At 48.1% G+C, this 15,587-nt stretch overlaps 1 protein-coding gene across 5 annotated transcripts in view; it reads right to left on the reverse strand.

Annotated features, from left to right (window-relative positions):
- Window positions 1-178: 178 nt before the first annotated feature.
- CNTRL (centriolin) overlaps window positions 179-15,587 on the reverse strand; it is a 79,954-nt gene continuing 64,545 nt past the window's right edge. Inside the window, exons 29-45 of one of the 5 annotated variants that reach the window (XM_041762522.1) lie at window positions 15,383-15,523; window positions 15,155-15,281; window positions 14,193-14,357; window positions 13,278-13,437; window positions 11,581-11,696; window positions 11,287-11,504; window positions 8,930-9,087; window positions 7,224-7,297; window positions 5,874-6,062; window positions 5,228-5,453; window positions 3,771-3,976; window positions 3,275-3,415; window positions 2,448-2,720; window positions 2,299-2,361; window positions 1,517-1,723; window positions 1,093-1,184; window positions 238-934 (exon numbers count right to left, since the gene is read on the reverse strand). In XM_041762522.1, coding sequence (XP_041618456.1) covers window positions 1,128-1,184; window positions 1,517-1,723; window positions 2,299-2,361; window positions 2,448-2,720; window positions 3,275-3,415; window positions 3,771-3,976; window positions 5,228-5,453; window positions 5,874-6,062; window positions 7,224-7,297; window positions 8,930-9,087; window positions 11,287-11,504; window positions 11,581-11,696; window positions 13,278-13,437; window positions 14,193-14,357; window positions 15,155-15,281; window positions 15,383-15,523 — 2,521 coding nt within the window. In that variant the 3' untranslated portion in view covers window positions 238-934; window positions 1,093-1,127. Of the gene's footprint in view, window positions 935-1,092; window positions 1,185-1,516; window positions 1,724-2,298; window positions 2,362-2,447; window positions 2,721-3,274; window positions 3,416-3,770; window positions 3,977-5,227; window positions 5,454-5,873; window positions 6,063-7,223; window positions 7,298-8,929; window positions 9,088-11,286; window positions 11,505-11,580; window positions 11,697-13,277; window positions 13,438-14,192; window positions 14,358-15,154; window positions 15,282-15,382; window positions 15,524-15,587 lie in introns of all 5 variants that reach the window. The other 4 variants (XM_041762524.1, XM_041762527.1, XM_041762526.1 and 1 more) reach the window with 4 other exon arrangements.

Below are 15,587 nucleotides of genomic sequence, written 5' to 3' on the forward strand. Positions count from 1 at the left end.
TGGGCGGTAACGCGCCCTGGGGGCCTTCCCTGGGGCTGGTGATGCTCCCGTCGCACTGGCGGGAGAGGCCGGCCCCCTGGCACGAGAGGGTCCTGCACGCTCGCTCCGCACCGGGCCGGTGGCTGTGAAGTGTGCGGAGCGCAAGACCCCGGGGCCGGTTTTATTTCCGAAACAGACGCCTCCCAGGACCTCCTGTGTGCGCGTGGGTCCCGTTCACCCCGGATCTGACGGCCCAGGCCTGGGGAGCCCGGCGGGAGCAGGAGCCCCCCCGGGGGGGGGGTAGTAGGAAGGGGGGAGAAGACGAGAATGGGGGAGGGGGCTGCGCGGACCGCCCGTGGCAGCCACGGCCGGGGAGGACCCTAAAGCTGGGTGTGGGCCGCGGACCGGGAGCGGCTCTTCCCCGACAGCTGCTATTCTTGTTTTTAGGGAAATTACGTATTTGCAGAGCCTGATGCTGAGCCATTAATGACAGTGGCTCAAAAATTTAAAAGTCCAACGGTTTGAACTTCCCACCAGGTCAGACTCTGCTGATTTCCCACCAAGGAGTGTTTCTGGTTGAGGACAAGCCCCGATCCCGGCCTGACAGCGGCGCCCTCCGCGCGGGGTCCGAGGCCTTTGTGCACATCCAAGAAACGTAACTGCACGTGACAGGCGCTTTTATCTTTTATTTTCCTATGAAAATAGATTTCCAAAAATAAAACGTGACGGTCTCCGTGAGAAAAGTCCTGAGTACACTGGCCCCGCAGCCGCCGAGTTTACCAGTTCGGGGCTTCACGTCCGCAGCCGCGGGCGCTGCTTTTACGGCAACACGTTTTCCAGGCCCAGAGACCAGCCCGGGCATCCGGGTTCCGCTCGCGGCTCTTCCCGCATGGACGCGGCTCTTCCCGCATGGACGCGCCTTCCCGTGAGCCTGGTGTCCGCGGAGGAAGCGTCCCTGCCACAGCAAGAGCCACCGTGTTGGCGGGGCCGAGGGCGCCGGGGCGGCTGCCGGGGGTCGCGGGGGGGGAGGGGGCGTCCCGGCGCCTCGTCATCCAGGAGAAGCTTAGGTGACGGCAGGACGCGCTCAGCGGGGCTCCGGGAGGCAGCACGTACCGCGGGGACGCCGGGCCTCAGGGTCCTCAGGGTCCTCAGGGTCGGTGCGCGTCCAGCCGCGGCGACGGGCCTCGGGGGAGCCGCCGGGAGCTCTGCAGGGCGGGAGACAAGGCTCGGGAGGCCTCCCCTCGCTGCGCCCCGCCCCGCCCCGCCCCGCCCCCTCCCGTCGGGGGCCTCCGCTTCTCTGTGGTTCCGGTGGTGTCGGTGTCGGGAAAGGCCCTTCCTGCCTCCGCTGCGGCCCCCGCCCCCCGCCCCGTCCTCCACCTCGGCCGCTGCCGCCTGACCCCGGCACGTGCAGCTCCCTCACGCCGCCTGCGCCCGCAGGCGCCGCACACACCAAGCCCTGGAGCCCCGGGCCCAGGGCCCCGCCGCCACCCACACACCTGCCCCCGGGGACCCGCAGGGCGACGGGGCTCGCGCTCACCTGGCTGGGCCGCGGCGGGCCGTCCTCGGCGAGGGAGCCCTCCGTGCGCGACAGGCTGCGGGTGGACGCGGAGTCCCCCGAGGTGCTGGTGACCAGCTCGCCCAGGGCGTCCACCTGCCGCCGCAGGCTGTGCAGGGAGCCCTCCGTGCGCCGCCGGCCCTCGCTCAGCACCTCGGCCTGCTTGGACATGCAGCGGCGGAGCTGGGCCTGGAGGCCGGACGGCGTGAGGCAGGCGGTTCCCCTCCCCTCCGGGCTCCCCGGGGCTGTGCATCACCTGCGCCTCCAAGGGACACCCAGGGGCGGCCCCAGAGCCACCTCCCAGGCCCCCGGAGCCAACCCCATGACCAACTCCCATCTGAGGAGCCCTCGGCCTCACACCGAGCACGTCGCTGCCCCCCCCACCCCCCCCACCGCATGTCACCTACAGCCTTAACCCCAGATCTTGGGGCACCACTGAGGCTGCACCCTACACCCCGAAGGCTGCCCACAGGGGAGCGGCCCCGTGGGCCTCACGGGCTCCCAGGCGCCACGTGTTCCGGCCCAGCGGCCTCCCGGAGACGCCCAAGCCGCCCTCTAGGTCCGCAGCCTCTCAACCACCGGGCCCTCTGATACCACCGCGGCGCTTTCCTGTCCCAAGGCCTCAGGTGTGAGCGAGGCAAAGCAGCGTCGCCCCGCTTCGAACGGACCCATGGGACCCCTGGGACCCCTGCCACTCACCAGGCGGTGCCCAGCTCTGAGCCCAAGCCCCCCCACCCCAGCACCTCCTACTGTTCTAGGGCAACCTTGAGCCGGTCCTCGCGGTGGCGCAGCCTCTCCCGGAGTGCCTCTCCCCGCCACTGTTCATCCTTTTCCAGGGGGGAGGGACACATCAGAGTCCCCGCAGCCCCCCCCCCCGCCCCCCAAGCTCAGGGGGCCGCGGGCGCAGCCTTACCGCCACGTGAGCCTGACCAAAATTCAGTTTCTCTTCGCAAGATGATGGTCTGTCGCTCACGGTAAACGGGAAATTCTCTTTCAAGCTCTCCAAGCCTCCGCCAAGGTTCTCATTCCTTTCCAGAAGGGCCTCCAGGTCCGCTGGCAGTTCTGGAAGAAACTGGTTGAGATTCTTCAGGCTGGCTCGGATTTCATCTTTCACCTCAGATTTAAGTGTCTGCATCGCATCACTGATTTCCATCTGTCTTCTTTCCAAATCCTTTTGGTTTGTCATCTGAGGAGTGAGTCAAATACCATCAGGTGAAGTCGGGGACCCCTGGGAAGTGAACGGTCTCCTGTGTCACGTGCTTGTGGAACTTTCCACCCAGGACCAGACTCCCCCAGTCTAAGCGTCACCTGCCCTCAGCCTGGCTCCATGACGGGAACGGGGCTTTCTCCCGGGGTCAGCTCTTCCTTCCTGGGGATTTGGGCCACAATGACTTGTTTCTGGCATAAAATCTAACATTTCAACACAGTTCTCTTGGACGTGGTAAAATTTCATGAAGAACTGCCGTTTTTCTTCTGAAAACTAACATACGGAGGGAACTTGCTGAACTTAGGGGGATTTTAAAAGTACAAATGCTGTTTCCTTGTGGAGGTGCATTTCTAAATTTCAAGTCTACAAACACATTTCACTTAAAGGACATTGTCATCCTCGGCTTTGACAATCTCCATGAAGAAATACTCCTGTGAAAAGAACTATCCAAGAAGGGCAACCTGTCCGACGGAGCCCAGCGGGGAGGGCACCGGGGGAGCGGGGAAGGGGGGAGCGTGGCCCCGGGGGCGCACCTGTTTCCTGAGCTCCATGTACTCGCGCTGCATCTGGTTGAGCTCCCTCATCAGGCGCCGGGCCCGCTCGTGGTTGTCCTGGGCCACCTGTTCGATGGTTGCCATCTCCCTCTGCATGCAGCTGTTCTCCTGCTTTTGCTCCTAGCGAAGGGGGAGGGGGAGGGCAACGATGGACAAAAAGGTCTCCAGAGCCTTCTCTCCCAACCGCACGCCCCCCCCCCCCAGCGCGGGGGGGGGGGGGGTGCTGCTCTCGCCTTTGTGCCCACGTGGCCGGCTCACATGGCCCCTGCTCCTGCCAGCTGGGCTCCCCCAGACGTGGGCAAACCTACCACCAGCTCCAAGACGGAGTTGTGCACGCAAATACACCAGAACCGACCTTTGCGTAGGGACTGGGTGGACAGGTGATTTGTTTTCTCGACGCTCAGAAGCAGCGAGCTTTAGTTTAAAAATCTAAATGCATTATTTCCTCGGAGGCTGCAGGGCAGCAGGCACTCACCAGAAGGTTCTTCTCCAGCTGGCTCCGCTGGATCTTAAGGGCTTCCTTCAGGCTGGCCACCTGCTTCTCGGCTTTCTTTCTTTCCGTCAGGAACTGGTTCCGCAAGAGGCTGAAGTCCGCCCTCATGGAGTCCGTCTCCTTCTGCAGGGCCAGCAGCTCGTCTGACTTGGCCAGTAACTGCTGCTCCCGTTCTGAAAGCTGTCGCTCTGAAATGAGCATTTTCAGTTTAGCCAGAGGCCCTGGGTGGGCTGCGGGCGGGCTGCGTCATGGCGTGCCACCCACGCCGGCTCCCCGGGTCTTCTACGTGCCCCGACCCACATCACCCCAGAAAGAGGCCCACAGGAAGGGGGCTCCTGGCACAGCTGGGTCCTGCAGGGCCGGTTCCGGAGCGACACACAGCTCCTGCCTTCCCTCTGAGCGTGAGACCAGGGAGAACGATCCCAGGGGCAGGGCACATGCGCACACGACTGAAAGGCTTTCTGTGCGCCTGACCGCTAACCCAGGGAGGTGCGCCGACACCCCTCCTTCACGGGAGGCAGCTCGGTGGAAAGATCACGGGCACGAGCCCGGTCTTCTACAGGAGGCGCCTACTTCCCAGTGTTCAATGGGAATCTTGTAGGCAAACATGTAGGAAGCACACGGTGAGGACTCGGTAAGTTGTGCTTAAAAAGAACCGTGACGTAAAATCCATGTTTCTAATCACGCTCTTTGGAGCAACACCCCGTGTAGACTTCACTTCCACATGTCTGCTGTGGACAGACTCAGCACATCTGGCGAGTTTCACTTTCACCACGAAATGGTTGGGTCTGAATGGACCAAGAGTTGCGGGGAAAAATTAGGAGTCCTAACCCTTTCACTGAGGCCACCGCAGGGAAAAGAACATTTTCTGAGCATTATTAAACCCCGAAGTAAGAAAGAGAAAAGATCATTTACTGATGTGGGAACAATCATTTACCCTGGATTCCCACGTCAGTGTCACGGATACACGGCTCAAGAGGGAGCCAACCGACACGACAGCAAGTACCTAGTATTTTGGTACCATTCACGACGTCCAATTGGGACCCAGACAGAATTGGTAATATTGTTTTCTGATTGGCTGAGATGAAATGGATCATTGTTTCCTAAGCTCAAAACAGTGTGCTTCAGCGAAAGCCTTCAAAGTGCCTTCTGGAATTCCTTTGCCTTAACGTCTCTCCCTGTGGCAACATTCTCGAAGGTGGCAATATGGTGAAGTCAAAGACCTCACAGTCTCAGAATCAGATCCCATTTCCACAAAAGACAAATGCCCTGTGCCTCTGCGCCTGTTGTCACCTCTCACGGGCTAGCAGGATCCACCAACTGGGCATTCCTCCCGGCGCACCTCTGGGCCATGGCCAGGCTCTGGGTCTCCTCGATACACCTGACAAGACAACCAGCGTGCCCCGCCCCCCCGCAGCGCCATGTTCGGGAACACGTACTGGTCTGGGAGAGCGTCTTCTCCAGGGTCTCGCTCCACCTTCCCTCCTCCTGCAAGGTCCTGACACGCTCCTCAGCCGCCAAGAGCTTAGCGAGCACCTGGTCCAGCTTGCCTTTCTGCTCCATCAATTCCTTTTCCAGCTGTTGCTGCTGCTCCTTCAGAGTCACTTTACTAGCTTCTAACTTTTTTTCTTCACATTCTCGCTCTTTCTGGAGTCTCTGAAACATCTTAATAGAGAACCACCTTAGTCATAAAAGAACAAACACAGCATGTCCCAATGAGGGAACCGTCATGGACACTAGCCAGGTTCCAGCTCAAGAGAAAGCAGGAGAGGCTCACAGGGACAGACCGGGAGTTCCCTTTACCGAGGCAACTGTGCCAACAGCTCCCCGCCGGCTCGAGAGGGGGTTCGTGCAGCGGGTGGCCTGGCGCCATCCAGATTCTCTACGGGACCGGCGTTCTGTGGTCTTAATGGTCCATAGACACTACTCCCCAGAGAGTCAGAGCGCGGGGTAAGATCCCTCCCGGCTAAGCGGGTAGCCCAGGGAGCTAGCCCCACGGGGGGATCCTCTGCACAGCCTCTGCCCGGGAAAAGCTCACCCGAGTGACACTGGGATCCTTGCTGTAAAGTCATAAACGTGTAGTACCATTTCTTGTTGGGCGAGCTTCGCCTCGTTTCCTTCAATCTCCTTCTGAAGCCCTTGAAGCTGTTGCTGCTTTGTCTCCCCTTCTTTCTGGCAGTCTTCAAACTTCTTCATCCATTCACCCACGTCCTTCTCGAGCCTGGTCTGTTCGCTGAGCAGTGCGTCCTTGCGCTTGGTGGTGCGGAGCACCTCCTGTATGTGAAAGAACAAATGGAAACTACCCACAAAGCCTTCTGTTCTGGGGCTGCCAGTGCCCCTCCTGGTATCAGCCAAGTCTGACACAACAGGCACCAAAGTCCCACATCCTTTATTATCCCAACAAACTTATTTTAAGGCACCCAGACTACAATTTAATCATCAGCTTTTCCTCTTTTTAGTATCTGAAAAGTAAGATGACAGAAGATGTCACAACCTAAGAGGCCCAGTTCTTCTGAACTTTAGTTGCTTCGTCACTGAGGTGGGAATAAACAACACCCACCTCCAAGAGTGCTAGGAAGATTACGGAGAGCTGTGAATAAGGCTTAATTCTAATGGAAAATGAACCTAAAAGTCATGGTGTTGTTACTATTTGGGACATTTTTGTGGGCTGAAAAAATGACAAAATAAATTCTTTTTTCTGCAAGGAACCCAAATTAAACATTTTTGAAAACATTACTGTATTTCTAACAACACAGAAAATATTCATTAGAGCTCATGTAAGAAGCTTTTAAAGATGGAATACTTTGTTCTAGACATCTCAGAAACACTGAGTCCTAAAGGCAGCTGGAAGGATTCAGAGGTCTAATCCAACCTCTAATTTACATGGTGTGGAAACCGAGGCCCAGAACTTGCTTGAGGTCCTTTGAAACTCAAATTATATAGCACTATTCTCACTGGACAACACTCGGTTATCTTCAAGGAGACTATAAGAAGTGGAAGGGTCGAGAATCAGCTCCACCGAACATCTGACAAGATGCAGGCCGGTTACTCTGAAGTTGGCCGTTCCTCTGCTGCTCAATAAGCGACCAAGTCTAAGCCCGGCCTCTGGAGGCCTGGTCTGTGCCACGGATAAGACATGGTCCGTCTGGTGCCTGGAGCCCCCACAGGGGGCTGGCCGAGGTTTTAGGCTCTGGTCTAGCCACCATCTTCCTTATTACCTTTGAGTAGAACTTTGAATCAAGAGTTCTGGGGCTAAAATAAATGAGAACATCACTGCTCTGCACCCAAAGTTTTGTGGACAGATGACTGTGTTACATCAACGGCCCTATGAGACCTGCAGGTATGAAAAGGAACCAACCTACCTGATTTGTTATTTTAACCAATTGTCTGCAGGCCTTCAAGATACAACCAGAAGATTACATTGATTAAGTTTACCTGTTCTGCTAGGTCCAAATGCTCCTGGACATCAGCTAGTTCCTTCTGTAATGAGTTTACTGCTTCTTGTTTTTCTACAGAAATAACATTTACATTACATAAATACTTGTATGCATTTTCTAAATTCCCATCAGCCCTCAAAAAAAGTAGGAACTGAATGTAAACTTCTGTTAAAGGTATGGCTACGCTGTACCATCTTATTAAAAGATCAAAAGAAAGAGTTAACATGTACAACCTGGGCTTGGAGCTCAGGTTTTTAGATTTACATGTTCAAAACCTTCATAATAAAAAAAATTATAGATAATACCCAGGGTTGATGATGTGCATGGTTTAAAAATGAAAACCTTCTACACTGCTGCTAGAAATATAAAGGGAGACAATCTGGGAAAAGATCTTATGTGCATGCTGGCTTTGTCACTAACCACCTCTAGGTCCTTGAGGAAGTCATTTCTCACTTAAGTCACAAGGAAACTAAGCTTAAGTTTCCTCATCTGTAAATGGGTGAAACAGTTTCTATCTCATAAAAATATGGCAAGGATTAATTAAAAAATGCATATAAAATCCTTGCATCTTGTCTAAGACACAGAAAGTGTTCAAAAGAACATTGTTAGAATTATTTAGTTAACTTCTAATCATGAATAATTACCAAGATTTGGTAATAAAGGTATTATCTGCATCTTTGTTTTTTGTTTTAGAACTATACACACACACACACACACCCTGAAGGAAAACTCTGGAAGGATAATCACCACACTGTCAACAGGAATTAGCTCTGAGGGGTGAGGTCAATAGTAACTTTTATTTCTTCTTTTTGCTTATGTTTTTAAATTGTTCTTTAAGGAACATGAACTAATTTTTTAAATAGCATTACTGAGATATAATTCACATACGATGCATTTCACCCATTTTAAAGTATGCAATTCACTGGCTTTAAGTATATTCACAGAGCTGTGCAAACATCGCTACAACCTAATTTTAGAACATTTCTGTCACTTCTAAAATAAATCCCATACCCATTAGCATGAATTATTTGGATAATAAGAAAAGCCAACAATTAAAAGAACCCAGGAGGCAGGGACCAAGGGGCAAAGACGGTTTCCATCGGAATGGACAGCAGTCCCCGTGGGGATGATCTTTGATTAACATTTCTTCTGGGAACAGCTGAGTTCTGGTTTTGTTTTTCAAGACTCTGCCTCAGCAAGACGTGAAAAAGAGCAGAGGCTGCAGAAACTCCTGATTCCAGGTATGATGATGGAGGAGGGCCACTGGGAAACCCTCCCTGAACAAGGGCCTGCGTCCTTCCCCAACAGCTGGTGGATGAGGAAGGTAAACGTCTGCTCCAAAAAGCAGGTAAGTGGACAGGCATCCGTCCTGAGTGTGCACGCCTAGACACGGCCCCTGTGTACTCGCATACAAATGCGGTTGTGCCTGGAGCCCCCTCCCCAGGGATCTGGCATTACTGTCCTGCAGTTCTACAAATGTGCACGTCTGTCTCACTAACTTTCTGTATAGTTTATGAAAGTGTTAATATAGTTTTGATAAGGGAATATTTTTAGCCTATAAAATCTGACTTCTCATCCTTGTATAATAGACTCCAAATCTGGAAAAAAACAAAAGGCTGTATACTCAGTAAAAAATAACGGGACGGGAAGGGGAAGGGGAAGCAAAGGACAGAAGGAAAGAGCCCCCCACCCCCACCCCCACACCTTGTAGCTGCTGCTGCACCACTGTCAGGTCTTGATGCAGGGAGAGCTTCTCCCTGTTTCGTTGTTCCAACTCCTGCTGCAGCTTCCTGGCGTCCAGTTCCAACTTTTCTAAGTGTGCCCGCTCCATCTTGCTGTCCTCTTCCGCAGCTGCTAGAACCCTACCAGGCCAGAAGAGTAAGTCACACCACCAAACACGAAATGTTCAAGCACACACAAGACACACGTGTGACACTTTCACAGTGTAGTTACGGACCACGAGTGATTATGAATCTTGACAAAATTTAAGGTTCTTCAACTCATTTTCAAAAGATATCTTACTTTCAGCTTTCTCAACAGGAGTTTTTTGAAAAACGACTCACTAAAGTTTTATAAAAATCAGGGATAAAAATGTGGAGAGTGGTGTGCCTGGGTGGCTCAGTCGGTTAAGTGCTGCCTTCAGCTCAGGTCATGATCCTGAGGTCTTGGGATCGAGCCCCACATCAGGCTCCCTGCTCAGTGTGGAGTCTGCTTCTCCCTCTGCTCCTGCTCCTGTGCTCTCTCTTACTCACTCTGTCTCTTGAATAAATAAAACCCTTAATATAGATAGCACGCAGAATTCTAAAAATCTGGTGATTAAAATAAATCGCTACCTTCTGATTAGTGAAAAGCAGGAAATACAATTGTCCAAAAAACAGGCGTGCGTGAGCTGTCTCTTACATGATCGGAGTCATACAGTATGGGCTTGTTTTTGTGTGGCTTTTTTCGAGCACAGTCACTTTGAGATTGGTCCATGGTGTTGTACCAATACTGCACTCCCTTTTTATTGCTGAATAATACTCTACGCTAAGGATATACTATAATTTGTCTACTCCTTCACGAGCTGATGGACATTTAGGTTGCGTCCAGGTCAAAGCTGCTATGAACATTAAAGTACATCATTCCCTGTATGAACATATGCTTTCAATTCTCATGAAAAAATAACTAGGAGTGGAATGGCTAGCTCTTCTGGTAAATGTATGTAAGAGTTTCTAAATAACTGACAGATTTTTCTCCAAAGTGGTCTAACATTTTACCCTCCCAATTGTGTCTGAAAGTTCCAAGCCAGCATCTGGCCCTTCTAATAGGTGTGTAATGATATCCCATCATGGTTTATATTTGCATTTTCCTAACAGTTAATGATGCTGAGCATCTTTTTGTGTGTTTATCTGCCATCCATTCATCTTAAGTGAAATGTCTGTTCAAATCTTTTGCCCATTTGAAAAACTGGATTGTTTGGTTTCTCATAATTGACTTAAGAGAATTCTTTGTATATATATTCTCTGGGCACAAGCTCGTTATTGTGTATTGTGTATTGAAAATTTGTGGTTGCAAAGATTCTTCTCCCAATGTGTGACAGTCTTTTCATTATCTTAACAGTGTCTTTTGAGGAGAAGTTTTAAATTTTGATGAAGTTCAATTTTACTAATTTTTTCTTTTGGACCATGCTTTGGGTGTTTAACCCGAGGTCACAAAGGTTTTTTTTCCCATTTTTTCCTAGAAGTTTTATTATATTTAAGGCTTTGCATTCATGTAAATGGCCCATTTTAAGGTAATTTTAAAGAACGGTATGGGTGTGGGCTGAAGTTCATTTTTGGGATTTTGGATATGCAACTGTTTCAGCAATATTTTTTGAAAATACCACCTTTTCTCTATAGAAAAAGAGACCTTTGCATCTCTGTCAAAATTGGTTGCCCACACTGGTTTGTGCACTGGTTTGTGCACTTTGGACCTTCGATTCTCTGTTCACTGATTGCTTTTTCTATCTTTACGCCAGTACCGGTGTTTTGATTACCACAGCTGTATACTGAGTTTTGAAATCAGGTACTGTTAGACCTAAACTTTAGTTCTGTTTCAAGGTTGTTTTGGTGCCACAGCTATAAAATTTTAGATTCTATCCTATGTCCATCCTTTGCATTTCCACATGAATTTCAGAACCTGTCAATTTCTATTTTAAAAGTTTGTTGGGATTTTGACTGTGATTGTTCTGAATCTATGTATCAACTTGAAGAGAACTGGATCTTAACAGTACTGCCTTTCTACCCATAAACAGGGATCCCCCTCCAATTTTCTAAGTTGTATCTTCCAGCATTTATTTCACCTAAAAAAAAAAAAAAAAAAAAATCTACAACACGTTATTTTATAAAGTGCTTTGGGTGGGGGGGGGAGCCTAAAAGTAAATACACCCAGAAATGCTACTGGTGAGCTGTACTGTGATACTGAATTCACGGAGTATTTATTCTTCTCCTTTTCTCCATTTTCCACTCTTTTTTTACGGCGTGCATTATCATGCTTTAGCCTTCAGGAAGGGATCTTACAAGCCTATTGGTTTTTGCTCTCACCGTGTGGTCTGTGCCAACTTCTTTTCCCAGCTGTCCTGTTTTTCTTCGAGATCTTGCTTTTCTTTGCACAAAGACTCAACACACGACTGTAATGCTCGGGTCTCAGCAGTCATCCGCTCTACTTCCTGTGTGTTCCTCTGGAGGAGCTGCTTCTGCCACTCTATCTCCCCTCTTTGTCGCAGGGCTGCCTGCTGCAGACTCTCTAATTCCAGTTTCTCCTAAATCAGATAAAAGGGAACTCACACATGCCCAGAGAAAGACTGCAGTTGGCTAAGGGTATAACGGCTTTATTACCTCCAGCACTTCAACCCGAGTCTTCTCTAATTCAGACATCTTTTGGTCGTGTTGGAGCTTCAAACCTTGCAGCTCATTGTTTTCAAGTTGCAACATGTCCAGAATATTCTTTAGTTCTAAGAGGAACAGAGCATGGTCCATGCTATTATATGAAGTTGGAAACATTTACAAAATGAAACAGAATATAATGCTGTTGAAAAAGAAATAACAGGCCATCAAAACATATATATTGTGTTGAATTAAAGGACCTAACTGTACTTTTTTTTAAAGATTTTATTTACTTGAGAGAGAGAGAGAGAGAGCGCTCAAGAGTGGGGAGAGCAGAGGCAGAAACAGACTACCCACTGAGCAGGGAGCCCAAAGTGGGGCTCGATCCCAGGACTCTAAGATCATGATCTGAGCCCAAGGCAGACACTTAACCCACTGAGCCAACCAGGCGCCCTGGAACTAACTGTATTTTAATGAAGAAAAAAAAATCCTTTAAAATACTGCTAAACATTAACTTATTAATGTTAAACTTATTAATTTGTTAAAAAATTTTAATAAAAGATTACAAAGATCTAGCTCTAAGAGCAATTACTCTATCTAAATGAATTTTAATAAAAAATAACTAGGAGAGGGACACCTGAGTGCCTCAGCTGGTTAAACATCTGCCTTCAGCTCAGGTCCTGATGCTGGGGTCCTGGGATCAAGCCCCACTTTGGGCTCCCGGCTCAGGCTCAGGCGGGAGCCTGCCTCTCCCTCTCCTTCTGTCCCTCCCCAATGCTTGTGCTCTGTCTCCCTCTCTCTCAAATAAATAAAAATCTTTAAAAAAAATAAATAGGAAAAATGTTAAAATACATAAGCTGAACTCAGATAACAACTTTTTATCTTTTAAAATAATAGGTTTTTAAGTATTGATTATACAAATATTTGCTCACTATAGAATATTTCAAGAAAAAAGTAAAAAGAAAAAAATGAAAAATGAAAACCCACTATTATCCCACCATCCAAAGATGATCACTACTGGATTTTGATGTATTTCCTTCTAGGAGGGCGCGTGCACATTCAAGTGTGCAGGTGAGGTGCACACGTGCACATGCGCACACACAGGCACACACATTTTCAAAACAAACTGGGACTATGTTCTATATTCAGTTTTACATCTATTTCTTCAGTCTTTCCATCAGCATTTTTGTATGCCATTAAATGTTTAAAGTATGGCTTTAAAATTGGCCAAGTTTCCAAATTTTATTGATATAAATTTTGCAGCAAGTATCCAATTCAGCCAGCTTAACTTGTGAGACAAGGAAATACTTACTTACTAAATAAATAAATACAATATTGCTGCAATGTATATGAATGCCTGCCCTCTCTCGGTAACCAGAAATGGGCTAAATGGTTCAATAGGTGTGACTTTTCAGAATGGAAACACTGGGGGATTGGTCCAATTTATTTTTCTATTAAACAGCCTGTTAAGTGGTCTTCCTTCTCCACACCATGGTTGGAATGATTATGACTATTTTGCTCTTAAATAAATTTCATCAATTTGAATGGCAGAAAATATCACATTCCTCTTATGATGCTGCTTTTCCTTATTCATTGTAACAAAGTCGAACTTTAAGTTTATTTCACCATTTGTATTTTTTCTGTGATCTGGAATAGAGACATTTCCAAACTCAAACTAAATTTATAGGATTGTTCTCCTTTAAACTTACCAGTTTTATGTTTAGACATTTGCCCTAAAACTACCTGAAGATTGTCTTCCTCTTTTTCAATTTCCTGCTTTATGAGTGCAAGTTGAGTTTTTTTTTCACTGATCTGGACATTCAGTTCTCCTTTCTGAAAACTGAGTTCTTCCAGAAGAGATTTTACTTCCTACGCAAAAAAAAAAAAAAAAAAAAAAAAAAAAGAAAGAAAGAAAGAAAGAAAAGTCAACTCTGTTCCACAAAATTATGACTCAAAATTACACTGAAATCAATTTTTTTTATTAACTATCTCACAAAAATTTCACAATTCTGATCCGGAAACCAGTTCAATTTTGCCTTTTATGTCAAGAACCACACAGTATTTTATTTTAAACTAACATATTTCTGTATAACAGAAATAAGGAAGGCACACATTGCCTTCATTTAAAATGCATACGCAGTATTCACTAAGTGCAGGGCAATGCGTTAGAGAAAAGGCTGACTCTGATACATCTCCTACCCTCTAGAGTCTGAGCACCTTGGGAGAAATTAGGCAAGGATCATAAACACGATCCTGAAAGACTAAGATGCCCTAGGAAATGTGCAGAGTGCCCCCAGACTCAGGAGAGAGAGACTCCTTCCAAGTCAGGAAGTCTTCTTAGTGGCATGAAGCTGAACGATGAAGAAAGGGTAGGAGCTGGACATTCCCCAGAAGAAATTCCTGGAGAAGAAATGGTACGAGAGAGGCACAGAGACAGAGAACCTCTGTGGGAGAGCTACCGCCGCAGCCACCACCCGGATGCGTACCACCACATCAAACTGATAGTACAGAGGGGTCGAGATTCTGGAATCTGTATTTGCATTTGGAGGGGGAACCAGTTAAAATATCTCAAAATAAATCTACGTCATCCTAGGACTCTTAAGAAAACCCAGTGAAAAACACACCCTAATGTGATTGCACTTCTCAGTTACTTCGCTTTCTCCTAGTCTCAGCGCTTCCTGGAGGTCAGCTTTGGCCTGGACCATGCTTTCCTGGAGGAGATGCAGCTCTTCCTTCTTGTGTCCTAACTCCCTGTCCAAGACGGCCATCTCCTGCTGCTGTCCTGACACCTGGATTCAAGAACAGGGAAGAACGCAAAGCTTGACAAAGGCCATGCAACCTTCAGTGCTTGCTGTGATGGAGACTATTGGGTCCAGCTAAGGGTAGTGGGGGCAGTTAGGAGAGAGCCTAACTGTAATGATCCCAGCCGCAGGAGTGAGGAGGGCCAGGCCGGGGGTGCATGCATAAAATATCTAACAAAGATCTTGAGTTCACATACATAAAAGCACTCAAATCATAGGAAAAACAATATGATAATAAGAATTATCCCTCAAGTTATGCTTTTCAAAATACTTCCATATCTATACCCTATTCCATTCAACAACTGCCTTGGCAATGGAAGTCAGGCAGGGATTTATGCATTCTGTAAATTTAAAAATGACTTACAATTTTAAGGACAGCACACACTTTTTTATGTAAAAAAACAGAAAATATAGACATGCAAAAGGGAGAAAACAAAATATTCATAATGCCCCCTTATCAGATGACTGCTTTTGTGCTTTGATATAGACTAAAAATACAAGTGTTCATAAACACATTTAGCATAAGTGATCTCAGGATGTATCCTGTTTTGAGACTCACTTCTTTCACTTAACAATCTATTGAGTTGGGATTCAAATTTGGGTTGGATTCTACTCTTAATCACTAGGAGATACAGCTTCATTTATGCTTTATATCTTATCTTGTATTTTCCAGTCTTTTCTACCATCAGACATACATTACTTTTTTATAACTATATAGGATGATTATAAATGATATAGGTTTCAAAGCAGCACGAACTGGTTCTTCAAGGCACCTGTTGCCATACCTGACTTTTCAGATTTTCCAGCTCCGCTTTCTTGGCCTGCAGGAGGGTCTCCGACTCTTTAAGGACCTGCAGGTGCTGATCCTCATTGTGCCGTGCAGTCTCAATGTCCTTCTGGAGTTTCTGCAGCCTACAAACACCAGCAGTACTAGACCAGATCTGAAGTGAGGCTGAACCCCTAGAGCTGTCTTCCACCATGAGCCCCTTAAGCCCGACACAGGCTGTACTTACTCTCCTGTCAGTACTTCCTTCTTCTTGTTTAGGCTCTGGAAGTCTGAGTCTTTTGCTGCAACAACTTTGTTTATTTCTTTCAAGATTTCCTCTTGCTCCATTTTGTGCTGCTCCAAATCCTTCGTGTCAGCCTGGAGCAATCTGAAACACACTGCTTTATTCTCCAAGGCCCCTTAGACTTAACCTGCATTATTCATCATTAGGC

This window comes from Vulpes lagopus, chromosome 7 (assembly GCF_018345385.1).
Source record: "Vulpes lagopus strain Blue_001 chromosome 7, ASM1834538v1, whole genome shotgun sequence".
Classification (NCBI taxonomy): Eukaryota; Metazoa; Chordata; class Mammalia; order Carnivora; family Canidae; genus Vulpes; species Vulpes lagopus.